The 27,772-nt window shown below is 37.4% G+C and overlaps 1 protein-coding gene across 11 annotated transcripts in view; it reads right to left on the reverse strand.

The window, feature by feature from the left end:
* FAM184A (family with sequence similarity 184 member A) overlaps positions 1-27,772 on the reverse strand; it is an 89,312-nt gene that overhangs the window by 2,293 nt on the left and 59,247 nt on the right. For 4 of the 11 annotated variants that reach the window (XM_080663389.1, XM_080663390.1, XM_080663396.1 and 1 more), the window contains 10 exons: positions 27,554-27,675; positions 26,937-27,087; positions 23,107-23,148; positions 16,737-16,949; positions 13,405-13,558; positions 13,117-13,244; positions 11,944-12,128; positions 11,360-11,506; positions 4,838-4,955; positions 2,755-2,859 (listed from right to left, as the gene is read on the reverse strand). In XM_080663389.1, coding sequence (XP_080519515.1) covers positions 2,755-2,859; positions 4,838-4,955; positions 11,360-11,506; positions 11,944-12,128; positions 13,117-13,244; positions 13,405-13,558; positions 16,737-16,949; positions 23,107-23,148; positions 26,937-27,087; positions 27,554-27,675 — 1,365 coding nt within the window. Of the gene's footprint in view, positions 1-179; positions 328-2,754; positions 2,860-4,837; positions 4,956-11,359; positions 11,507-11,943; positions 12,129-13,116; positions 13,245-13,404; positions 13,559-16,736; positions 16,950-23,106; positions 23,149-26,936; positions 27,088-27,553; positions 27,676-27,772 lie in introns of those variants that run through there. The other 7 variants (XM_080663392.1, XM_080663391.1, XM_080663394.1 and 4 more) reach the window with 4 other exon arrangements.

Genomic DNA, 27,772 nt, shown 5'->3' on the forward strand with positions numbered 1-27,772 from the left:
ATAATAACATGAACCAGTGTTACCCAAAGTGTGGTCTGGGGATCCTTGGAGGTGTTCTTTATCTACATGGAATCCTCACAGACAGACATGCTGTCAGGATCAAAAGAATGAGGAGAAACATTCAGGAAAGGTTCATGGGGAGGGGAGGAGGAGGTGGAAAGAATGCCAAGTGGTAAAGAATACTAGGAGTAAAAGAGGGGAAAAGAGTAGGTTTTTCAGACAGCATGAGGATTTAGGTTAAAATTAGGAGAAGGTATAAAGTTAAACATAATATTAAAAGAGAGTCCTGTGAACTTTAGCCATCTGTCAGAGGGAGGCAGTCCTTGCCTGGAAAAAAAAGGGAATAAGAAAATGCTTGGCAATACAGTTTGAAACAAATCTCATATTTCTACTTAAGATCTAAAGTTGACTTAGAGAAAGAGAAATAATTTGGTTTTATATTTAATGCACCATCTTTCTGAAGAGAGAAAATTAAATCTGCATAATTAAATCTCCTTTCCCAATTAATTGATAGTATTAATTGTCTCACAATCTTTTACAAAAAATTAAAGTTTATAAAACAAATCGATTTTTAAATTTTTAATTGTTCTTTAAAATTAACAGATGAAATGGTGAATACAATAGCAGATTATCAAAATTTATCAGCTAGGCCCTAGCTGGTTTGGCTCAGTGGATAGACCTCGGCCTATGGACTGAATGGTCCCAGGTTCAATTCCAGTCAAGGGCACATGCCCAGGTTGTAGGCTCAATCCCCAGTGGGGGGGCATGCAGGAGGCAGCCAATCAATGATTCTCTCTCATCACTGATGTGTGAGTGTCTCTCTCTTCCTTCCTCTCTGAAATCAATAAAAAATATATTAAAAAATTATCAGCTTGTAAATCATTAACTGTACTTTATTCACACCTCTAGAATCAATGAACATAATCTTACTATGCAGAATAAAAATTAACATGTAAAATACTTTAAATATTTCCATATTTTACTAATTAAATGTATGAAAAAAATGTTGGAAATGACTCCAGAGGTTGGAAAAAATACAATTAATAGATAAGATGGCCCATTTCCTTTACTTACAAAGTAATAATCTCACTAAACATTGTCCTCTATATTATAGTCTGTGACCACGGAGTCTCTGATAAGGAGCCTATGTTAGTATAACTGAAAAAATAAAGAATAGTGTTTTCTTCAGAACTATTTGTGGAAATTGAAGTCACTCTTAGGAGTCAAAAATAATCTGAAAGTTCTGAGAGATATATCTTTTGCATTTTCTTCTTCCAGTCACCAAAGGGCATAATCAAACCTACTGAAGATTTCTATTTTAAGAAATCAAATGCATCATTGGTAAAGTTCTGTAGTAATTGTTTTGTAGCTACAAACCTAATTCCAATGAACAATAAATACAAGGAAAATATTTCGAGTATATCTTGTTTTAACAAGTCTCCTAATCTTGCTTTATAATTAAAAACTTAGCTCACCCTAAATTATGAACTTAAAACTAAAACTGACTACATTCATTCACTCACCAATTATTTATTGCGAGCCTTCTATGTGCCCGGCAGTATTTTAGGCTCTGGAGCTACAGCCACAGGTCTCCCTAATTCAGTCATTCTATTTTATTACACGTCTACTAGTAAGTTTATTACACAGCCACAGGTCTCCCTAATTCAGTCATTCTATTTTATTACACGTCTACTAGTAAGTTTATTACACAGCCATAGGTCTCCCTAATTCAGTCATTCTACTTTATTACACGTCTACTAGTAAGTTTAAAGTTTGGAAAGCTTTAATTTGTGAACGGACACATTCCATGTTCTTAACAGAAGTTTGATGGCCTTTGAAAACAAAAATTTCTGACTAACAGCCTAACATACCTAAATTAGGTATGATGTGCAAATTAACAAAATCCGCATTAAATAATAGCTTTAGCACTAGCACTTTTGCCAAAATATATGTAATCCTAGGAAGCCAATATACATAATTATTTGTTCCTTATTAGTTGCTTTCATCACTAGAGTAATTTTGGTGCCTTACAGGTAATAGGGTAAAATTTTGCAACTGGACAGATATTTATTGAATACCCATTATACCCAAAGTACTATGATGGGAGCCATAGAAAACTGGGGTACAAAGTTTCATTTGTCTCTAAGGCTCTTCTATCCTAAAAGAGTAATAAAGGGTCAGAATAGGTTATGTTCAATTTTATCTTCTATCCTAAAAGAGTAATAAAGGGTCAGAATAGGTTATGTTCAATTTTATCTTCTATCCTAAAAGAGTAATAAAGGGTCAGAATAGGTTATGTTCAATTTTCCTTGCTAAGGAAAAGTCGTAAGACTGAGAAAAGTAAAGTCTTTCTCTGACAGTCGGTCCAACCCAATGTCCATTAAGAGGGCAGGCCTTACTTAGGGGGAGCTGTTGGGTACACAGAGCTGCAGGGTCCCCAGAGGTTGTGAGCACTAGGAAATGACAAGAGGTTGTCTTGAGGAGCCTTAGAAGATAGTTTTTCTAGAGATATGAAAAACAAAATGATAGCACCATAAAATGTTATTTTAAGGAGCATTATCAACAAATAAATGAATATTATTGGAGTCTCATTCTGAAAATGAATACATAAAGCTTTCATAGATTTTAGTCCTAGATTATTAAATTTAAGAAAACATATTTTGGAAGGTTTAGCCTATGCTACTCCAAATATTTTATAAAGTTTTAATCAAGTTTTAAACCATATCCCTATTTCACAGTGTGTACAGCACATACCTTAGTCAATGGATTAATAACACCAACAGTAGGACTTGAATTAAACACTTTGTTGAAGTTAGTTTCTCGATTGACTAATTCCAGCTGATAAAATTTATTATCCTCCTATGCAAAAGAATTACAAACATCTCTTAAACATTTTCTAGTGAAAGTTTAACAACTTAATTGTTTAAATGCCATTTCATTCAAAATTTAATAAAAACCTGAATAAAGATTTATATACCTTGCTCAAAGATTTCTTAACCCGATTGCCGGTGTCTTAAAGACTGCTGGTGGGTAAGTTTTCAACATCTTTCAAACGCTATGCTCCAGCTCTCTTCTCTACCCTTTAATACCTTTTGCCTTAAGACTGGGTCTAAATGTTTTATGTGTTCCCATCTCTGTTGCAATGGACTGACTGTGCAGTGTGGGCCAGCTTAACCTGCATTCGTGGAGCTGTGTGTATGGTTGAGTTGTTTCCACACGTGAAGATGACACTGGGATATAGCATTGTTCTTGAGTATTGGAAAGATGCTTGATCTTGTCTAAGCTCCTCTCTGAGACAACCATGTATGACGGCAGTTGTAAGCACAGACAGAGACAAAGTGAACAGCCCATACAGAGACAAACACTTTGCTTTTGTCTTCACTAACAACATGTGCTAACTGAATAACCAGACGAGTGGAAGTAAACATAAGTAAATGGAACAGTGTGAAATGTAGGATTGTGCTCTAGTAGAACTAGATTTTTCATCTCTCTCTTAGTTACCACTGTCATTTTCATCATTCATTTTAGCCCATGTGCCTCCTAGTCCACAGAATCGGGTTGTAGGGGAAAGAGAGTGGAACAACCCTTGGCTAGATTTCTGGCTTTGTAACCAACTGTGTTGTTTTGGAAAGTTACTTTACTCTTTGAAGTCTAACACCTATCCTATTGTGAGGAAAAAATACAATTTTATCTGTAACACTCAGTAAGAGCTAGAAAATCAATAGCTATTTCTATGGACCATAGATGAAATATATGTAATGCACTTGCTAACTTGGTGCCTGGAATGTAAGGTAATTTTCCATGAACCTACTGCGACCAGACAGAACAGTCTGTGAGGCCTGTGCTCATGCTCACAATGCCTGGGGAACTGGGCAGTTAATGTGTAGAAGCAGCATAGCACACGCTCTATCTTTCCAATGCCTGCTCCTGGGTTCATCTAGAAACCCCAATCCATTTGCTGTCTGTTGCTTTTGGCAGGAACTTCTAAACCTAGACAACAGACTCGTTCTAGATGCTAAAAGAGATACGTTAAGGGAAAAGGACTTCAGAAACAAGTGCTCGTAGGCTCTCTTTGCACGCCGATGTCCAAAGTTTTTAGTTGAAGGGATCGATGAGCAAACAGAATGATCAGTATTCAACTTCTAGTTTTACTCTGAAAGATTTCTCATGTCAGAGGCAGTAAAAGGCAACATGTTAATTGCTGATCAGAAAATGTAATTTTAGAAGGCTCTGAAATGTTTTGTGAGTTTTAAAATGTTGGTGTACTTTTTATTCGTAAGGAAATAATGGCTTTAATGAAAACAGTGTGTTTGTCAAGTTTGTATTTTGTTCCCTGATGGATTTCTCAGAACCCCTAACTCCTCAATGTGAACTGAGACTCTTCAAGAGAGAGCCTGTGGCTTAGGGTTCATAGTGACACCTTTTGTCCACCATGGGAACAGTTTTCACGGAACACAGTTTAGGAAATTAACTAACTAACCTACAAGTGTACAATGCAGACTAATGCATGAATGCGCTATTCTTTCCTATCCAATTCTAATTCTGCATGTATAATACAGACACTTCAATAGTATATTAACTGTACACTGACAATGACATATTATTAAACATTTGATATGCACTAAAAATACTGAAAAAGCAGCACCAAATTTAAATGTTAAAATTACTTAGAATTTCTTTCCCTTGTTCATAACATTTGAATAAATTTTCAAACACAATGCACATAGGTTATACTTCCAATTTTTGTTTAGCGTTACTTAAAAATATTTCCCCATGTTTTCCCAATAAACAGTGTATTGATTTGCTACATGGTTACACCAAAAACAAAATGTCTTACAATTAGTTTCTTTATGACATGGTCTCTTTCTGTAAGCATGGCTTTTAATTCTGTAATCATCTGTACATCTTCTGGTTTTGACTCTCTCATTAGATATTTTTCTTCCATTTCTTCTAGTCTAAAAACAAGAAAATCTTTAGCTCAGTAAGATGACTCAGCAAGGTTTGGTAATAACTACAGTTTTTCATATTAGTCCAGTTGAATACACACAAAAACTAAAAACCAAACTTTTTCCTTAAAATTTCAGAGGGTAATGATAGGACTGTTTCAAGAACTAAAGCATTATTAAAAATGCTCCAGGGTTAGAGATATTAAAGGTTTTGCTGTGTACTTTTTGAATAATTCATTCATTTTATGCCATTCCAAGAGTATATGGGGTTGAGGTAAGGTAAGCTCTGTAGAAGAAATGATATACTGAATGCTACTAAATTAGCTGGAAATGTAGGCTTAGTATTAGAACCCACCACAAATACAATATTGTGTTATGACATAAAGCTTGGTAACATATACAAAAGGGACAAGAAAAAAAATACAGAGGAAAGGGAAACAAGGGACACACATATGAAATCATTCTTTCCTGGTCTATAAAAAATTCAGTTTTAAAATGCTGTTATCAGCTAATCCATGTGCACTGTAAAAAAGGGTTATCAGGTAAGAGAACTGTATGTCCTTCGAGGCCTAGGCTGCCGTGAATGAAATGACAAGGTATCTGGGCCAAGGGCACTGAAGACTAGAATAGAGGCCGCACTTAACGAGCAGAGGAGACACGGACCCTGAAGAGTCTAAAATTTTAGAGCAGGGTAGAATTCAGAACATACAAATGGAAACTGCTGGCTTCGTTTGGGGAAAGCACTTTCAACTTCAGAAATTTTAAATAATTAAAACAATTAAAAATCATTATTGTTTTTAGAATAAAAAGGATAAAACTTAAGCTCAATAAAATTATGGTTAATGAAGATTCACAGGAAAATTTATTCACTCAACAGGATAAACCATCCCCATCCCCTAATTCCAGAGCGGTGTCAGAATCTCTGTATTTTAGTAATTTCAGGAAACTCCTCCACTAACTCAGCCCAACCCAAAGGTGTGGAGATAACATATTTGGTCCCCTATCCAGTCCCATAGCTAAAGTTCTAACCTGGAGGTGGGGAGGAATGAGGGTGACAAGAGGTGTGGGGTTAGGAAGTAACTGTCTCAAGATCAGATGGGACTTTGACAGTTCAGTGTGAGGTTCCACTATCTCTATTTTTGTTCCTTTGTGACAATGCAGAATGAGTGGAAAATGTGATCCACTGAGCTCACATAAAGTGACCTTGCTTTTATCACTATATGGCATTTTATGGACAAAACTTTTATATTTTATGGGCAAAGGTTTTAAAAAGCTTGAGAAACCAAAGAAAAAGGCATTTGGGTTTAACACTGGAGTAGCCACAAGATGTCACTGGAGTACTTTCCTTATCATTAAAAGCAAGGTAACAACTACTTACAGCTGAACAAGAATACTTGGTTGTTAATGGTCGCTAACACACACCACCCCCCCCCCACACACACAATAAATTTATGTCTATCTTTTGTTCTAATACAGCAATATTCAACCTTTTTCATCTCATGGCACACATAAACTAATTGCTAAAATTCTGCAGCACACCAAAGTATATATTATTTTTTTGCTAATCTGACAAAAAATAGGTATCATTTTGATTCATTCGCACAGAACTGCTATTGTGTTGTCTGTTGTCATTATTTTATTTGACAATCTAGGGGAAAAGAGGTCAGTGCTCCTGACTAAATAGTTAGGTATTGCATGTTTTAAACATTCTTGTGGCACACCAGTTGAAAATCACTGATCTAGAACAATAAGAAGGTAATGTAAAGTGAGTCTAAAATCAGTTACAATTCCCGAGCTACCATTTTGCATAATAAAGGTCTGCTCTGAACCTAATTTCTAATAGTTGTTTTCATTTAGCTTAAACATTCTTTACCTACAAAAAATTATCAGTTAATCTTCTCCACAAAATACCCTTACATCACCAAAATCTTTTTCAAATACCTGGATATTGAAGGGAAAAAGATAATTCATTAAATTGGAGAGACGGAATCAACATAAACACAAATGGGAAAGCATTAAAGGAGAAAACAAGTAATATGATATAGATTTAACTTGCAAGAGTATTTCCACAATTATTAGTCTTTTGAAATCCTAATAGGAAGAACACTTGGTCCTATTTCGATACCACTTCACGTCAACACTAGTCAACATTTTAACTTCCTTCACTTGCCTCACACAACATTCTAAGCCGGCATTGCTTCCCAAAGCTTAGGTGTGAATGACTGAAGGTACAGGAGATGATTTTTAACTTGTTCTCCTTTAGTCTTTCTGATCACAAGAAGAAGAAAGTCTGTTTGGGTCCATATATCTTAAATAACCTTCATAATATATGCTCTTACCCTGCTTCACAACACTCAGGCAGGCTGTGAACATCATGCTAGCTAGAATCTAATAATATTGTTTCATTTTCACAGAATTTACATTTATGTAACTATAGCTTAATCTCTATGTGAATAATAGATATAATTTTTCAGTAGTGATTATGGTTTTAGTGTAGAGATAATTAAGTTTTTCTGTTAAATTTTTAAGTTAAAATTAATCAATTAAAAATATTAAGAAAATAATATCAGCCAGAAATAACCAAATTCCCAAAGGTAGTGTGAGGGAAACACTGCCTTGAGGTAGCCATACAAGTACATATAGTCTTATTACTCAAAATAGGGATTCCCGTTAAAAGTAACACAAAAGGAGAACAGACAGAAGTAGAATATATACAATTACTATTCAGGGTCACTGTTGGATTCTCCCCAGGCATGCACTGATTTTTATTTTTATTTTTATTTTTTGGATTTGAGAATATATAGGTCAATGTCTATGGTTCATAGACAACACAAACCTAAAATATAAATGCCTAAAAAGCTGTATAAAACTGTATTTTTTAAAAAATATATTTTATTGATTTTTCACAGAGAGGAAGGAAGGGGGATAAAGAGTTAGAAACATCAATGGGAGAGAAACATCGATCAGCTGCCTCCTGCACACCCCCTACTGGGGATGTACCCGCAACCAAGGTACATGCCCTTGACCGGAATCGAACCTGGGACCCTTCAGTCCGCAGGCCGACGCTCTATCCACTGAGCAAAACCAGCTAGGGCTAAAACTGTATTTAAAAAAGTTTCCAAGTTGATAGTCCTCCCATGCTGCTTTTTAAAATAAATAATTGACAAAAAAATCAGTAAATTGAGAGTTTGGAGCCAAACAAAGGTATTATGAGGCACACGTATATTTTAGAACTAGAGGCCCGGTGCACAAAGTAAGTGCACTCTGGGGGGGAGGGTCCCTCAGCCTGGCCTGTGCCCTCTTGCAGTCCGGGAGCCCTCCGGGGATGTCCAACTGACAGCTTAGCGCTGCCGCAGAGGCGGGAGAGGTTCCCGCCACTGCCGCTGCGCTCGCCAGCCATGAGCCCAGCTTCTGGCTGAGCGGCACTTCCCCTGTGGGAGCGCACTGACCACCAGGGGGCAGCTCCTGCGTTAAGCGTCTGCCCCCTTGGTGGTCAGTGCATGTTATAGCTACTGGTAGTTTCACCGTTTGATCTATTTGCATATTAGCCTTTTATTATATAGGATTTTAATTGTATAAAGACAAAAGAACTCGGTTATACCATCCTTCTCTACAGCTTGCAGGAAAAGTAGCAACTGAAGCAGTTCAATGGCAAACATTTTTCCCCCAAAAAAATTGTGGACCCAGATGACTATGACAATGGGATTACTACATCCCTATCTCACCAAGTTTATGAAAATAAACTGAATGGTATTTAAAAACCAAAGGACAACAGAAAGCAACAGATAAGAGAACTCAAACAACTTTTAAAGACTAAGTAATTCTGATGTGGTGGAGTGCTTCTTTTCAATTAGGGGTTATTGACCTACTTAAAGTCCAAGTACAGAAATTCAGTATTTCCTCCAAGAAGAAATTATCTTTTTGCTTCAGTATAGTGAGAGGTTAATGTAAAATAGACCGTTTTTTGCATAATAAAGATCTGCCATTCTAGTGTATGTTTACATTTAGCTTAAACAGAGTTCTTTAAAACAGCCCATTCTCTCATTTGTTTCTAAAACAAACAAAAACTAACATTCCGAAGGAGACAGGACACGGGACAGACAGAGGTTATCCTTTCTGTCAGCATGCTTTCTTAGCGTATACAGTGGGGGAAGCCAGGATTTCAGCCTCAGCCTGATAAATAACACGGAGGGAGAAAGGAAAAAGGAGAGCCGTGGTGCTACTGCTGTAATTAGCCAGTTATTAATAACAGGAAAGGAGCAGAAGGGAAGCCACACATTATTAGCATGGCCATTTGGGCAGCTTCTCCAGGAAGTTGCAGCTTCACACGCCTCAGGGATCTACTGGCCCATTCTCCACAAATCACTGGAAAATGGGCCCAAGCAAAGGGAGAAAGATGCATGTGCAGTGAAGTTGGGGTGACTAAGGAAGGTGCCTGTCAGTCACACCTGGGAACAGAGATCCTTGGCCAGAATAGGCGGGGCCACTGCAAGCCCAGGAAAATTTGGAAATACATAATCCCCTAGACAAAGGAGCTCATGCTCTTGGCTCTCTTGCATTCACCCATGTGGCCCGTGGCCATGCGGACCCCACACACAATGGACTGATGGACTGCAACAGGGAACACAAACAAGCTAGCCTGACGCTGGACTGGATACTGCTCCATTGAAGCCACAGCTACGCTTCCTCCTTGGTCCAACAAAGAGAAATGGGACCCCAGAAACTCAGGGGTTTGATTCACAGCAATAAAGCTTTCTACAATATCTCAGCCTCTGGTGTGAGTCTCAGAAAATTCCTTTTCTTGGGATATCGCAAGAAGCCCATCCCCATGAACAACAGATGGGAACGTGGAGTTCTCCCCACAGATGATGAAGGCACTGAGGTTTACTGTAACTCATTTTTGCAAAATGCCTGTGGTTATAAACTCTTCTATATGGCAGGTATCTGAGCTCTTAGTGTGGCTCAAATTACCTCCAAGAACAGCAAGCAACAAAAATCACCGTGGCTGGGGAAACGATCTCATGAGTCTCCTCATTATTTCAAAAGTAATTTTATGAAGTGGCAAATGTTATAGGAAATCCTCAAAAAGTTTATTTATGAAACAGTCATTGAGTGCCTACTAATGTGAAAGTTTGTATTTATCCAGAGGCCACTGAAGTAAATGTCAAGGGCAGGAGGTCTATATTCTGTTTCAGTTTACGTGAATGTGAGTATATATGGTAATATATATATATATATATATATATATATATATATATATATAACGATAATATTTACTGTGAGTCTTAATTGGTTAAATGGGTGAAATGTGAGGAGATTATTTTTAGGTTGAGGAAAGGAGCTAGGGTAGTAATGACATAGGAGGTTATTCTAGATTGTAGAGGACAATACAGAGAATCTAAGAAAGAAAGCAAGAAGGTCAGCAGGGCTGAGCCAAATGCAGCAGCCAGGGAATAAGGTGACTATGGGATGAGGCAGGATAATGTTTATTGAAGCAATGACTTGAACTTTGACTTTGAGACTGAGGATTATGGGATTAGTCACTATTTTGACTTTGCTGACGTATGTAGAGATAATTATGTATTTTATGGACCTTTTATTAATGGATTGGAAGAGGAGAGACTGAAGGTGAATAAACCATCTACAGCAGCTTAGAGTAGATTTATTCTGAGATAACTTAAGTAGGACCAGGGTTTGGGCCACAGAGATGAAGTAAATGCTAGTTGCATTGACTACAGCAGTTTATGAAATAAGTGTCTAGGAGAGAGAGGGGCTATTAAACATTGTTTTAAACATTAAACAATAATTAGAAATTTGGGCTTTAATAATATTAGTTACTGTGATGGCTTTATTTGTTATATTTTACCTTTATTGATTTTTAAAATCATAAAACAAATGCTTATTATAGAAATTCAAACAATATCTAAGTAGAGTATAAAACATTAAAAAGGAAGTCTTTGCTCTTCCTTACCCCCAATACTTCCTAATTCTAGTTCCTAAAGGGAACCACTCTCATTTAAATTTTGTATTTGTTTTTTAAAGATCTTTTGACCTTTTTATAAAATACGTATTATTAGTATGATCTTCTGGTCATCATATGCTCTTTTTACTTAACCTTATATTGGGGACATCTTTTGAGTTTTCACCATGGATGACAGTTCATGATCCTCAGGGACAGTCTTTAGACAGATTTTCGCCCTAGTAGAATTATAGAAGTAGCAGCTAATAAACATAATCGTTCGACTGACTTACCCTAAAAAATGTCATACTACAATTACCATCTGTGATATACACTTGTTTTCTTTTTTAAGTATCATTTAATTACTTCAAAAGAGTAGCTAAGCTGAGGTAAGGCACAGTGCTCCTCAGTTTATTATCGGCATATGAATTTTCTTTAATATAATGTGACTTACGACACTTGTAAAGCTGCATTTATTTCCTTGAGTAGCTCGTTAGTCTTATTAAAATCTGCCCGCATGATATTTTTCTCTCTGAGGTGGTCTGCTGTCATGACATCCAGCTCTTTCTCAAGTCTCTTGTTTAAATCTTGTTCATGCAACCTGTTTAATTTATTTTTAGTTAAGAAAATGTTATTCTCAAGTCAAGCTTTCAAACTTTCTATTATTTTACCAGATTTGAAATGACTTTAGGTACAATATATAGGAAACTAATGGAAATAACCTAAAGTAAGTTACTCACTTTAATCTTCTAGCTTGTTAAAGTTGTCTCCTTTAATGCTTTTTGAAATAACATTTTTAAAGGATTTTAGTTAATTTTCTACAATTTCCAAGGTGGATGAATGCATATACATCATTCACAATATAAATTTCATCTACGTTCTAGATTATAACATAGTCAACAAGGTCAAAAATGGTCTTCAATACCTTATTAGAAGACAGTCTAGTCATAAAAATAGGCCTGTACTGCTAAATACCATCACAACAGTCTGTCAGATAACACTGCAAATTCATCCTGATATAATTAAAGGCATACATACCTCATCTGTTGGTTAGATTCACTTCGTATTCTGAGAATTTCTTTCCCTTTAAATTCCAATTCTTTGGTTAGGGCACTTATATTTTCATGAAGGTGCTGTACCTCCTTATCCAAGTCAGAGATGTGATGCTCTCTGTGCCTTAATTCATCTTGTAGATCTGTTATTCTGCACATGTGCTCCTTACTCTGCAAAATGCAAATAATTCTTAAAAATTTTCTACATATTTGCTTTCTGTGTTTATCTGAGGGAAAGAAAATGGAACACTGGAATGTCAAATGTAACACATCTGGCATTACTTCAAAAGCAAACTGCTGAAATGAGAAAACCTCAAGGCCTCTTCTCTTTCCATATATATAAGTGTTTATATGGCTACAGCTTCAATAATGTCAGAGCTACAAGAGACCCAAAAGACCATAAAAGCACATTTCCCTCATTTTACGGATGAGCGAACTAAAACCCAAGAGATGATTTGTCCAAGGAAGATTTATAATCAATGGCAGAGCTGAAGTCAGAACACAGGGCTCTCACACACTCAACAGGTTACGTGGTCTATTATAAGATGCTGGCACCATTGTCCTTTGATCTGAAAGGGACGCACGTCTATGGAGGCCATCCCAACACACATATACACACATATCTCATGGCTTAGAAAGCAGACTATGTCCAGAGGCCACTGACATAAATGCAGTTATCTTGCCTGACAGTTAAATTTCCTTCTGTTTTCTTAGAAGTCAGTTTTCTAAAGTTTAAAAATGTCTAGCTAGGCCTGTATAAGGTTAAGGTTAAGTAAAATATAAGGTTAAGTAAAAAGAGCATATGATGACCAGTAGATCATACTAATAATACAGGCCTAGCTAGACATTGTCAATTTCAATGTCAGCAGCCCACTTGAGGAAAATATAACTTCCATCTATGATTATAAGGTTACTCATTTAAAATTTTCTAGTGATGAAAAGAAAATTTGGGCTGGTCATTTAACATAGCTGAAGACCAACAAAGTAAAAGTCGTAAGTCTAATAAACCGATAATAGCCTTCATTGCACTAAAAAATCTAGATAGTAAATAATAATAACTTGAAAATACTAGTTATTATAAAATACTTTTCAGAAAATTGTGAACCTTCAAATCTACTCACATTTAAGAAATAAGCACAGAACAGAATGTTTTCTCTACCTGTCTCCTGCTGATGTCTAGGCTTCTCTCTAACTCCATTTTAGCAGCTGCCAGTTCTTGATGATGATTATGCCGTAACAAATCAATTGCAGCTGCATGTTGATGATTTAGTTCTGAGCGTAAAGAAGCTATAATCCAAGGATAAAAAGAGGTTTAGCATATTTAAAAAAATATTACAGATAAATATATTTTTAAAAAAACACACAAAAAAATTGTGATTTCATGTTAAATTTTAAAGTAGAAGGATGTGCAAATTAATAGGACAAAATTATAATCCATTCAAAATACCAAGCATAGCCTTTCCTTCATCTTCTAATTCAAACCGAAGAGTCTGGAGTTCCTGCTCCATTTCTACCCGGAAGCCCTCCATTGACTCCCTGTGTGCATCTTTCAATGACTGAAGCTCTGCAGAATGTTTTTGTTGTAAATGATTTTCAAGAGCCTACAATAGTAGAAAGATATTCAAGTTATTATTATGTTAGACTACAGGAAGGAAACTGCAAATAAAAATAAAATAATTACTAAACCCAATTATTACTTAAGAAAAACAAGGCATTTTTAATTCATTTACAAGAAATTAAATAAAAGATAATCACCATCCTATCTAATAAGAGTAATATGCAAATTGACCATCACTCCAACACACAAGATGGCTGCCCCTATGTGGTCAAAGATCCTGCCACCATGTGGACACAAGATGGCTGCCACTAGATGGCCAGCAGGGGAGGGCAGTTGGGAAGGACCAGGCCTGCAAGGGAGGGCAGTTAGGGGTGATCAAGCCTGCAGGGGAGGGCAGTTAGGGGTGACCAGGCCAGCAGAGGAGGGAAGTTGGAGGCAACCGGGCCTGCAGGGAAGGGCAGTTGGGAGGGACCCAGGTCTGCAGGGGAAAGCAGTTGTGGGGGGACCAGGCCTGCAGGGCAGGGTAGTTGTGGGGGACCAGGCCTATAGGGGAGAGCAGTTGAAGGGGACCAGGCCTGCAGGGGAGGGCAGTTAGGGGTCACCAGGCCTGCAGGGGAGGGCAGTTAGGGGCAATCAGGCTGGCAGAGGAGCAGTTAGGCATCAATCAGGCTGGCAGGGGAGTTGTTAGGGGGTGATCAGGCTGGCAGGCAGAAGCGGTTAGGGGCAATCAGGAAGGCAGGCAGGCGAGTGATTGGGAGCCAGCAGTCCTGGATTGTGAGAGGGATGTCCGACTGCCCGGTAGGATCGGGCCTAAACGGGCAGTCGGACATCCCTCGAGAGGTCCCATATTGGAGAGGGTGCAGGCTGGGTTGAGGGACACACATCCCCATGCACGAATTTCGTGCACCAGGCCTCTAGTTAGAACATAAATTAGTAGAGCCACTTTAAACAATAAACTAATCGTCATGGAACCAGTTTGACTCAATATATTGTGTTTGAATTGGAATATCGACTCTCACCCTAAAAGCAGTTTTCAATAAAGACATTTCTAAAGCTGCTAACAGGTGTGAACCACCTGAAATTAATGAATAATTCTTCTTTGTGCACAGACTTAGAAAAAACAGGATGAGGGTATTAACATGAAAAGATCTTCTGATCAGGAAAAAAGAGATGGGGGCACTTATAAATATCAAATACTAGAAGCCCGGTGCATGAAAATTCATGTACTGGAGGGGTATTCCCTCAGCCCGGCCTGCTCCATCTCACAGTCCAGGAGCCCTCAGGGGCGGGAGGCGTCCTGGCAATCAGGGGAAGGCGATGCCCCAATCACACCTCTGCTGTTACCACTGCCAGCAACGCAAGCCTCAGCTGGCCCTGGTTACCTGAGCCTCAGGCGGCCCTGGGCAGCTGGGCGGCTGGGCAGCTGACATCCGAGGCTTGCCTGCACCTCGGGCCAGGCCTGGGCGGCTGGGGGCAGGTCTGGCTGCACTACGCAACTGCCACCCCCCACCCCCCCGGCAGGGCTGAAAGGACTGGGGTACTCCGGCAGGGCTGAGGGGACTGGGCGCCCTCATCTTGTGGCTATGGGCGCCGCCATCTTTGTGATGGTCGATTGGCATATTCCCTCTTTATTAGATAGGATTGTGTAGCTACCTCCTATAGTCCTTTTTGACTGCACTTGTGAACAGAAGCAAAAGCGCTGAGAGGAGGTAGCTGAAAAAGGAAACTAAAGCCTCTTGTGTGATTCGTTTTAAAAGCCTAACCAGAGAGAACAGACTGCATGTGGCTGAGACTAAGAAGGTATATGGCCACGGGAGAAAAGACAGAGCTCAGGTACCTCAGGTTTAGAGAGTGAACTGTGCCAGGAGGGGTTTCTCTTACTGTAACCTGCCACATGAAAGGTTTCTGGGAAAGTTACCGTATTATAACTAGGGCAGCATTTCTTTAATCATTATTCTAAAATTCTTTTTTTATAAATTAGTATTTGGCTACTTTTATACACTGTTTTAAAAGTGTTTTATTTCTGAAAAATAAAGCATATGCTGAATAAGGGTAAAATACGGGACTTTTAGTTTACACAACGTTACTTGGGTAGCTTGGCTGCCTAATGATAATAAAATTGCAGATTCTGATTTCTTTTAAAATGATTAGTTTTGAAAGGACTGAATGTGTATAATTAAAGTACTAATATGACAGCTTTTGTGTTATTCCAATTCACAAATGGCATCCAATGAATAGATTATTTAGCAAAGCAATAGGCTTCACTTTAAACCAAAGGAACTTCCTTCACCAGATCAAGAGACTTCATCTTACTGTATTAAGTTAACTGTTTTTAAAAGGATGGAACTTTCTTGTTTTAATTTCTTTATAACATACCACTTCTTATATAATAGTGCCTGCTCCCACATAAAGAATTAAGAGACAACTTATATCTGTAATGACTATAGATATTGAAAATTATAATAAAACTATATTTTTCTATCAATCTTTATCTTAATTACCATAAAGTCCTTAGAAGAAATTGGAAAATACAGTGTTAAGAAATAAACTATACCAAAATTAATCACAGTAAGACTATGTCAAACTACAATTTTAACAAAGAACTAAGTAATGGATATGGGGAGATTCTATATGAATACCTCTATTTGATTTAAATATCTCCTGAATGATTTGTTTATATCACTACTTTTCATATAGCCTTTGGGCTGTACATAGAGGATTGCACTATTTTTAAATGTCTGTAATTTCGCTGTGAGTTTTGTACATTTTTTTATAAGTGTGAGGAAAAAAATATATAAATTCTTTGGAATACATGAAGATCCAGCCTGAAAGAGAAAAACTAAAAATTTGATGAAAGACTACTGTCATTTCAAGATAGTATTAAGTGATTATAGTGGTTATAGCTCAGTCAAACCATGCTAAACTTATTTAATCACTGTTAACTCTATAACAAACCAGATAGACTATTAGTCTCATCATGAACTTGGCAATATAATGGAAAACAGATAAAATATATTGGCCCTAGTCTAACTTGTCTGTGATAGTGTGTAACTAGTGTATATGTTTAAACACAGTGACCCCTATAGGAAGTCCTATACTGGAAAACACCTTAAAATAAAGCCACACACAGTTTCCTCGAGTTAAAACATTCTTAAGAATTTGAAGGCTAATTATTATCAGGCTGCTGGATTTCACTTAAATAGACGTCACATTAATCTTACTCTTTGCTCCTTTTCCTTTTCTTCTTCCATAGTTTGAAACGCAAGGACGTGTGCTTCCTTTAAAGACTTGTGTCTCTGTTGATGTTGCTCCTCCAATTCTTCAAGCTCTTGTGTAAGTCGTTGTCGCTCTTGTGTGAACTGGGCTTGCAGTTGCTGCAAAGAAGTCTGGGACTGGCAAAGCTGCAGCTCCAGGTTCTGTTTCAGCAAGGAGATCTATGCCACAGGATGGGACACGGTGAAGAAGAAACACAAGGCACATTTCACAAACGGTAATCGAAGGGGGGCAGCATTTCAATGATATCCACCACCGTAAAATAACTGCCTTAAGAAAGTATCTTAAGCCCTAGCCGGTTTGGCTCAGCGGATAGAGCATTGGCCTGAGAGCTGAAAGGTCCCAGGTTCAATTCCGGTCAAGGGCACATGCCTGGGTTGTGGGCTCGATCCCCAGTGGGGGACTTGCAGGAGGCAGCTGGTCCATGATTCTCTCTCATCATGGGCATTTCTACCTCTCTCTCCCTCTTCCTTTCCCTCTAAAATCAATAAAAATATATTTTTTAAAAAAGATAAACTAGTCTCTTTGAAAAAAAATCTTAAAATGTTTACAATATATCATAGGTATCTAATCTTTAGGTAGTGCCGCTTTCAACTCTATTTTTCAGTCGTTATCCTAAAAATAGAATTTAGTGATATTAAATTGGTAGACTAGAGAACACTGCAGCCCACAGTTAGAAACACAATGAACACCTATGTTGTATTGCAATAAATATGCACATATGAAATTAAGCAAAAGACCACTAATGTATTTAGATTACAGTCACTTCAAAGATATAGTATGAAAAGTTAAACTGCTTATTTGCGAGGCAGTAATGTTGAGCTGTTTGGACTGTGGGCTCTGAGTTAAAATTCTAGCCTCGCCACTTGCTAGTATGAACACCTCTGTGTGAGAATGAAGTGTGTTACTATGCATAGTTCACTTAGAACAGCCCCTAGAATGTAGTAAGTGCTCAGTAAATGTTAGCTAAGATGATTTGAGGATTAAACAGCTACTCTTTAAAAGATTTATCAGCTCATAATTTAGAATCCTTGTTTAAAAAAGATTTTTGAGTTTTGATTTAGTTCAAAAACCTTGCAAACCTTCAAGCTTTTTAAAAATCATAACCATCCCACAACCCTCTAGTTCAGTGGTGGGCAAACTCATTAGTTAACAGAGCCAAATATCAATAGTACAACAATTGAAATTTCTTTTGAGAGCCAAATTTTTTAAACTTAAACTTCTTCTAACGCCACTTCTTCAAAATAGACTCGCCCAGGCTGTGGTATTTTGTGGAAGAGCCACACTCAAGGGGCCAAAGAGCCACATGTGGCTTGCAAGCCGCACTTTGCCAACCACGGCTCTCTAGCTATATCCTTATAATAATGACAGGTGCCTTTATTTCACTATTGAAAACTGATTTGTTACTCCTTTTGAAAACAGATATCACCCTTAATATCTGCATTGCTTCTGGGTGCCTTAAAATACTTAAAATTAAGTCCTTTTTAAAAGGAATAAAGACACGAAATATGTGTATAAATATATATACTTCCCCTATACAGGAAACCGTAACTTGAAACTAAATAGCCATATTCTAACAGAAGTCTGAATCTAAGGGGAGCTGAGGGGAACGGGATAAAAGTTGTCCAATATGTTCCATTAAGTAAGTTACGACACTATGTGTGTTCATATACAAGAAAAACAGTTTCTGTGGCCAGGAAAGCCAATGGAAAGAGGAAGCTTTATAGGGAGTTTTTGTAAATGGGAAAAGACTCTCATCTGAGTGATGGTAGGCAGATACAGGCTGCCTCACATTTCACAGAGGAAGGCGCTGGGAAAGAAAGAGAAAGGGTGGAGAATCACTTCAGATGCAAAATAAGAAAGGAGGAACTGGCAGACAGAAAGGTCAGAGGCAAGCAGCGGGAAATGGTCAAAGGCTACAGTGACGTTGGGTGGCTAACTAACGCCTGGCAGGGCTTTGGACAAAGTTCTAAACCGGGCTTAGTTGTAAAGGTTAGCACATGCCTTTATGAATACAGTCAAGCACTGGTGAGAAATGACACAGCTGACATGGATGTTCACTCCGTTTTAATGTATTTCCAAAGGAGTGACTCCTACTGAAAGTTACATGAATTCTACTTAATGATTTCTACACAGACCCCAGGTTTCAGAGGTTAATTCATGTGATTGGAGTCTAGTGGGACTGCAACACTCTGACTCCACGCAATGTCACCCCAGCACCTCTAAGTGGCAGTAGCACCCATTATTTACAGGGAAATAAACCCTGCAAGTGTGAAAACGGCAGGAGAATGTCACAGCAACAGCTCAGGCCATACTCGGAATTAGAAACAAGACAAATTAAACTCTGTGATTTCTCACCATTTTATGCAAAGAAGATCAGGATGAAATGAGCATTAAGGACAACCCAGAAAGAAAAAATAATAAATCATAAAATGGTAAAAGGCAACAAAAATGTATGTTTGTGAACACTGATATGTAACTAGCAGAGTCATTTTCTTCTCAGCTAGCTGGTTCTTGAAATAGAGAAGGAACCAACCACTGTCTGCCCAAAATCAACTCTAGTCCCAGACCTAGCATGGGAACTCATGTGACTGCCATGTGACAACTTCTTAGGCTACATGAAGGAATGTAAGGAAAAGACTATGTTACATGGAAAAAAAAAAGATTGGTAATCAAAGCTGTTACCTGGCCCTTGTCCAAGTGAGGACTAAGACCCACCCAGCGGAACAACGGCTCACCAAGCTGTCCGCCCTGGTATGCATGTGTCCCCCCAAAGAGACTGGGCATGTATTTCTGATGTGTACACAGGCACCATACGGGCTAGCAGTGGCCCTGGATCCTGTCCTCCAATTAAGTGTGCACTTAGGTTAGTAAGAAACAAATCAGTTCCCAGCAGTGCCTCTTAATTCAGTAATACCTACTTCAAAAGTTCACACATCAAAAAGAGCTCCCATGTTAATTTGACTACAATTTGACTCACAGTTGAATTATTAAGGATGAAAGTTATGAAGAAATATGACATTTAAAATGAATGAAGTATCCCAGTGATGTAAAGTTATACATTTAAAATCTAGCACTCTCTCAAACCTCACCAGCTTAAAATAAAATACATTTAAATATTTAAATATGTTTAAATATTTTACATCATAATATACTTTACCTTGAAAGGACTCCAAAGCAATATTTTTCATTTTAAAATATATGATTAATCTTTGTCTCTATACTCAAGAAAATATAAAATATGTACAAAAAGACATTATCATGCAATTTAGTGTTCAAATATACTTAGTTCAGATATTTTATATTAACTTTGAAAGCACACCAAAGTAATACTAAGGCTATCTAAAATCTTCAGATTCATGCTCAAGACAGTAACATGAACTAGATGCAGAAAGCTTTTATCATGCAATGCAGCATCAAAATTTATTTTGTTATTCTTACAAATAAGTTAGTTGATTTGCATTAAATTGACAGCCTTTATTCAGCATGAAAATGACATGGACTTTAAAAGACAAATAATGAGCAAAGCAATGTCAAATGAACTAATGTTTAACAGGTGAGTATACTTTATGGAAATATATATTGATATAAAACTTCACTAATTCAAAATAAAGAAGAACAAAGTGGATTTTACATTCAATAGTTTGGGCAATCTTAATCAATAGGTTTGTGACAGAATTATAGAAAGGCATTTGTTGAATCAATGAGAAACAGTAATTGCTTCAAATTACATATTTAAAGTCTGAAGTATGTGGTATTAGTCCTTATACATTTGTTATAATTTTAAAACTTAATGCTTTTTATTTTGTTAATTTTAAATAAACCAAAAAGAATCCTTATTTCAGAAAAAATTTTAATCCTCATTTTAAAAATTCTTACCACAGCAGTTTAGATATGAATTATATAACACACTGACTGATCAATAGGTACCAGATACTTTGCAAACAATTTTAAAGGCCCAACTGCACTGTTAATGGGCTCTACCTTTTGATTTCTACCACTTAAAATACTGTTGTTTTTTGAAAATAAGATGTAAAAATTTCAAAAGGACAAATTAAAATAAAAAACATGGACATATTTTTCGGAAGAAAGGGAAAGCTTTACTTATTTCCTACAGATCAGTTTCATAACGATTCGGTGCCTCAACAATGGTGCTTAAAGAGCTCCTACAAAAAAGCAGCTGAAACATCAAGCCTGAGGTGCTGGATACGCCAGGATGTCAATATGGGGCCTGGCATTAATGACCTACAACCTTTGGTTGTTGATGCACTGTTGGTGGTTTTCGTCCCTCCCAAAATATCACCTTGTTACATAAATGAAAGAATACAGAAAATATACAATTGGTCCTCAAAACAAAACAGTTTGTGAGATAGTAAATGTAATCTGTGGTTCTCAAACCTGTCTGTGTACCAGAATCATCTCTGTAGATTTGAATAAGTATACTTGCCCAGGCCCTGACCCCTTGATATTCTGATTTCCGGGGTCTAAAACTGGGCCCAGGCCACCTGACATATTTTTATTCTACATTACCAATGTAGTAAGTGTTCCTTGTGAAAAAAACTTAAAAATATAGGCATTATAAAATAAAAGGGAAAGTCTCTTTCATTTCCTTTCCTTGACAAATCCCAACCCCTAAGGGAAACCAGATACAATGACTTGTCTCTCTTGCTAGAATTGCCTGTTTTGTTTTCCTTTGCTGATGTGACTACATCACGTGCAAGTGGCTGGACGATTTTCACCAAATGTAGAGAAGACATCTGTCATGATCTGACAAAACAGTGGCTACATCTTACACAAAAAAGTTACTCTGGGGTCCCAGGGCACAACTCAGGAGACCAGTGCTTACCACCCACAGTAGCTGAAACAGACCCACAGCTGCAGGATAGGACAGACACGCCAATGTGCACTGCACAGAGGGATAAAGACGACGTCAAATGTAAAACCAGGAGGTGTCCTGACTGGCAGGTGTTGTTATGTGATGGAGTGGCCTTTCACACACCCAGCACTGTGTAGCTTCCTCAAAGATGAATATACACATGGATTTATCTAACAATGGTTAATGATTGTTCCATTAGGGAGGCCAGTGAGTTTGTGGTTTTATAGGTTGGTTTTTCCCGTCACAGTGGTGTTTACAAAGTACACACATCCACAATAATTAGGTATACCCCATCCTTTTCAATGACTACACAGAATTTCTAGTGCAGGTACTGTTCCTTGCTTCCCCAACAGCCAATCTCCCCCTTTCCTTTCTTCCCAGTTAGCTGACTTGAGCTTTAGGGATTGGATAGAAATCCCTATCTTAAAGAAGGTAAGAAAGTCACAGAAATCTAATTACAAGGACGTGCCAACCTGTTTTAGTTAATAAGCTAAAAGCAAGTATGGGGACTTGGGGGGAAAGATGTCCCGATAAAAGTTAAAAAGCACCTAAGGAGAACCTCTTGCATTAGCATGGTTGGTCAGGACATGATGGCAGGAGCTGGAGCAGCCATGCTGCACCTATGACATGGCTCAGCCATGTTGCACCTATGACATGGCAAACTTAAGGTCAAAAAGCTAACACAGTGCGCATGGCAAAGCGGAAGTAGAGAAGACACCTGAGTTCTTAACTAAATATCTTGACAGCCACTGTTAACTGGGTGCTCTGCTGTTTGTAGCCAATACATCCTAACAGACATAATTCCAGAATATAATACACACAAGTTACTTCAATCCTTCTCTCTCTCTCTCTCTCTCTCTCTCTCTCTCTCTCTCACACACACACACACACACACACACACACACACACGTCCCCCCAAACAAAAAATCAAACAGTTCAATTCCTGATCAGGTTGTGGGGGTGTGGGAAGCAACCTATTAATATTTCTCTCTCTCCCCCCTATCTCCCTTCCTCTCCCTAAAATTAATTTTAAAAGTCTATTGATACTAATTTTTCAAAAAATAAACTAGTTAACAAAAGAAGAAATACATTTATATTTATTTCCAATTCTATGATAGTCAACTAGCTAATAGTTTTTCAAAAACATTACTGTATCTTACAAAGTAAATATTAAAATAATGAATTTTATGTCTGAGATGTAAAAGCTTGCTTGGCTTTATAATAAAATATAAGCTTACTAATATAACGTGGTAGATGTATGCACATACACAGAGAATGGCTTAAAGTTAGAAGCTTTTATTACCTATATACAAAGAAACATACCTTATTGAAAAAAAAGTGCAGTTTTGTATAAGTTTAAGCTTTAAAGCAGTGATGATGTTTATGCAAAATCAAAAGTGCAACATGCCCTTGTGTACAAACTGTAAGTGCCGCTGACTTACATTGTTGATAGATTTATGCAAAGCCTCACCCAGAGAGTGCCGCTATGAAGAAAAGATCACAGGAATAAAGGGAAACATTCAGAAATCAACTCAGTGAAAGAAAGAGGGGTAAAAGGGAGGGTAAAGCACAGAGCATTCATTATAATGTACTCAAGAAAAAGTAAGGTGAAAACAGTTCTGAGAAAGAAATTGGACAAAAAGGAATTTAAGACTTACAGTCCAAATTATCTGTCGTCTTTTAAAACAGTGTCTGATGGCACACTTACCTATGCAAAATACCAAAGGCTCGTACATGTAACCAGAGTTCAGTTTTAAAGATGATGGTTATTGAAGGAACGACAAGGCATATTACTGTCCCAAATTCCTCCCAGAAAGCTACAATCTATTGCTTCAAAGTATTACACTCAGTATTGATATTGGTTCATGAAGGATTTCTCTAAAGAGAAATGAGCAGCCAAAACCGGTTTGGCTCAGTGGATAGAGCGTCGGCCTGCGGACTGAGGGGTCCCAGGTTCGATTCCGGTCAAGGGCATGTGACTTGGTTGCAGGCACATCCCCAGTGGGAGGTGTGCAGGAGGCAGCTGATCGATGTTTCTCTCTCATCGATGTTTCTGACTATCTGTCACTCTTCCTTCCTCTCTGTAAAAAATCAATAAAATATTAAAAAAAAAAAGAGAGAAATGAGCAGATGAGAATGGATACACTAACTCGATTGCCTACATAATTTTGGGGCCAGAAAATAAATAAGAGATTATCATTGAAAATGTGAAGATTAATAGTAAGCTGGTTTTGTACTGGGGGGAAAAAAAAGAGATTTCCTCATATCTTTTCAATCCTATCATCTAGGACACATCTGGGAAATTTATTTACCATCGGGGTTCATTTTTCAGAAGTTCACTGAAATTCCGAGTGATAAACACCTGGAAAAAACACTAGCACTCTCTCCACCCCCAAATAGGGAAAAAAAATGTGATTTCTGTTTCAACTGCTTTACTTTTTTTGCCCTTCAAAATACAAAATAACATTAAAAAATTTTATTACTAATATAAATAGAAAAGTTTCTGTAAAATGGTGTTTTCTTTGGACAATAATCAAATTTTCAGACAGAACATGATTATCTTTTTTCCCATAATGCGATTATTCCTTGGCATGTCACAAAGTAAAGCCAGATTTTATTTGGTAAATAATTTTTTACTAATAACTTAACTAACATATTCTAGGGTAGAGTTTACTGGAGTTGACAAAAATAAGTTGAGAAAAAAGATTAACTTTCTATTTGATTACTCCATAACTTCTCGATCTAAACTTTCTCACACTTTTATACATATTAACTATATTCATTTTATTCTTACTTTTTTCTTTTTCTTTCTCATACTATTAATATTCTTCACATACTAATGAGACCCTTAACTTCTCCAGACTTCATAAAACTTAAGAAAATCTGAAGGTTTTTTAGTTATAGTTTTTTACCTCTTTGTAGTTCTCAGAACTGATGTCCCAGTACTAGAAGTTAATCTAAAATGTATGGCACTTGCTAATAATGAAGTATATTTCATTTTTCACTCTTCAAGGTATCATGATACAAAAATATACATGTTGTTGAAGATTCCTGAATGAATTGAAAAACTAACCAGTATGACACATCAGAGTGGCATGCCAAGTCTTTCCCTAGGGATTTTAGACTTTATACAACAGAAGTATACTTGAATCTAAATTCAAATGGTCAACTGCCTCTGTCCACATCCAGGTGCAGGCCTTGGAACTATCTAAGCCAAAAGGCATGCTCCCTAAGCTGTGACCTGGGTGACTTACATCACAGACCTCGCAGCGGCAATCAGGGAAGGCACACCTAGTGCTGTTGGGTGGCAATACCGTTCATAGTTAACACATAAATGAAGTAAGATTTATAATTCATTTTAAAGATATTTATTAGAGTCATACTGTATTCCAGGAAATATCATAAGCAGAGTGAGGAAACAATTGAAAAACATAGTAAAACCAATACACAAAAACAGATAAGAAAAATAAAGTTCATGATAAATATACATATATTTTTTTAAAAGGTTGCTACGATAGGAAATGACTGGAGGTGATATTGGGTTGATGGCAAAGACAGATGTTTTTAAAGAAGTGACAATTAACTTGGAATTAATGAAGGATCCAGACACAAAATGAGATGATCTTGGGAGAACAGCGTATGGGCAAATGGATCAGCACCAACATCCTGAGGTGGAAGTATGCTCAGAGTAGCTGAGCATGTGCCTATGTGTGAGCCAGGGTGCTGTCTGTGAGGCTGAAATGAGATGGGAGGTGTCTGCAGGGGCAAGATGGCTTCAGGGCTTGTTGGAAAATGAAGGAGTCTGAATAAGAGCCTTAACTCAATGGAGTGCCCTGAGAGAATTTTAAGCAGGAGAATGGCATGATCTGATTTACATCATAAAAGATCACTTTGGCCCGGCCAGCGTGGCTCAGTGGTTGAGCTTCTACCTATGAACCAGGAGGTCACAGTTAGATTCCCTGTCAGGGCACATGCCTGGGTTACGGCTCCACCCCCAGTGTGGGGCGTGTAGGAGGCAGCTGATCAATGATTCTCTGTTATCATTGATGTTTCTATCTCTCTTTTTCCCTCTCCCTTTCTCTCTGAAATCCATAAAAATATACTTTAAAAATTAAAAAAAAAAAGATCACTGAGTTCTGTGAGAAAAGTGAAATTGAGGAGGTCAGGTAGGAGGCCATTATAACAGTGGCTTGGACTAGTGTTTGCTAAGGGAATTGGAAATGGATGGAGCTGGATATGCTTCACAGGTAGAATAAAGAGGACTGACAGATTATGGAAGAGGTAAAAAAAAATTAGAAATTAAGGATGACTCTTCATTTTTTGTTTTGAGCAACAAGCTGTGCCAAGAAGTGAAGATGCTAGGATGATAGATGGAGAGTGAAAATCAATACTTCTGAGTCAGACATGCGAAGTCTGAGATGCCTATTAGCCAACCAAGTGATTCTGAGTTCAGGGTAAGAGGTCAAGGCTGGAGATTTAACTTTCTAATTCACTGACATATAGATGGTATTTAAACCACAAGACTGGATGATGCCACCCTAAGTGTCTGTTTAAGAGAATACTGGATGAACTAAAAAATCTATATGCAAAATATTATGTGGCAAGCATTGTACATGAACAAGATTCATGTTAATAAAAAACCGATGCCCTATATAATAGTCAATTTGTTTTAAAGCATTTTAAGCTTCTTGTTAGTTTTTCACTCAGTCCCCCAACTTCCCTCCATCCGCCCCCCCCACGCCAGCATGTCAACCATCAGTCTGTTCTCTGTATCTACGAGTCTGCTCTATTTTATTTGTTCATTTATTTTGTTCTTTAGATTTCATATAGAATTGAATCATATGGTATTTGTCTTTCTCTGTCTAATTTCACTTAGCATAATGCCCTCTAGATCCAACCATGCTGTAGCAAATAGTAAGATTTTATTCCTTTCTATGGCCGAGTAATATTCCATTGTATATATGTACTACAATTTTTTTTTACCCACTCGTCTATTAATGGGAACTTTAATAATTATGTAAGTTGCCAGAAACATACTTGAAATATTGGGGGGGATCACTTTGTAAAGTATATATGACTGTCTAACCACTCTGTTGTACACCTGAAACTAAAACAAAATAATATCAAATGAAAACTATAATTGAAAAATAACATGTAAAAGAAAAGAAAAATAACAAAATATAGTGAACTAACACAAGATGTTGTATAATATTTCCCTAGCTAGACGATGTCAAGGAAAATAGAACTTCATAATATGCAGACTCTTAATTACCTGGTTTAAGAGATCTTCTACTTTCTTCTGCCATGAATCCCTGGCTGCATTTTTCTCTCGCTCTTTTAACTGAAAAAGTTGAGACATTGCTGACTTCTTATCCTCTTCATGTTGAAGTCTTAGCTCTTCACGAAGTTTAGAACACTCTTGTCTAGAATAAAACAAATGCATTTCCTTTATAAAGAGAATTATTTAGCTCAATAACTGTAGTGTAGTTGTTCACATGTTTCCTAAGTAATTAATCCTCCTCAAAAGTCAACTCAGAATAGGAGTTGATTATTGTATAGTTAGGGACTCACTAGAAGGTAAATTGGTACCTTACCCAAGATCATGGGTTTATCAGTTTTATCAGTGGCAGAATAGGTACTAGAACAAATAAGTCTTCTGACTTCAGGTTAGTACTCTATCTATTTTATATTCAAGGAAATGAAATCAGAAAACAGTAATCTGTATTCAAGCAGGAAAAAAAAATCCAATTTCTCTGCATCTAATCATGGGAAAAACTCATTGAAAATGCTGCTACTACATCTTTAACAGGAAGACAGTATAAGCCACAGAGAAAAACATTTTCTGCACATCTGCACTGATGAGATTACATTACAGAGTAAAAATTGTACCTAAGATTTTCAGTCCATTTTATTTCTAAGTCCTGGGCCATTTTGTCCACTCTGAGCGTCTCCTCTCCTTTCAGGGCAGCAAGTGTTTCTTCATGCTGTTGCCTTTCTTGGTCTAGCTCACTCTGAAGAACAAAAACTCCTCAGTAAAGACTAGTCTTCAAAAGCCAAGTCACTGCTGGCTATTTCAAATAAGCAGAGTGCGTGCATCATGACAAATTC

The sequence above is a fragment of the Plecotus auritus genome, assembly GCF_963455305.1.
Source record: "Plecotus auritus genome assembly, chromosome: 4".
Classification (NCBI taxonomy): Eukaryota; Metazoa; Chordata; class Mammalia; order Chiroptera; family Vespertilionidae; genus Plecotus; species Plecotus auritus.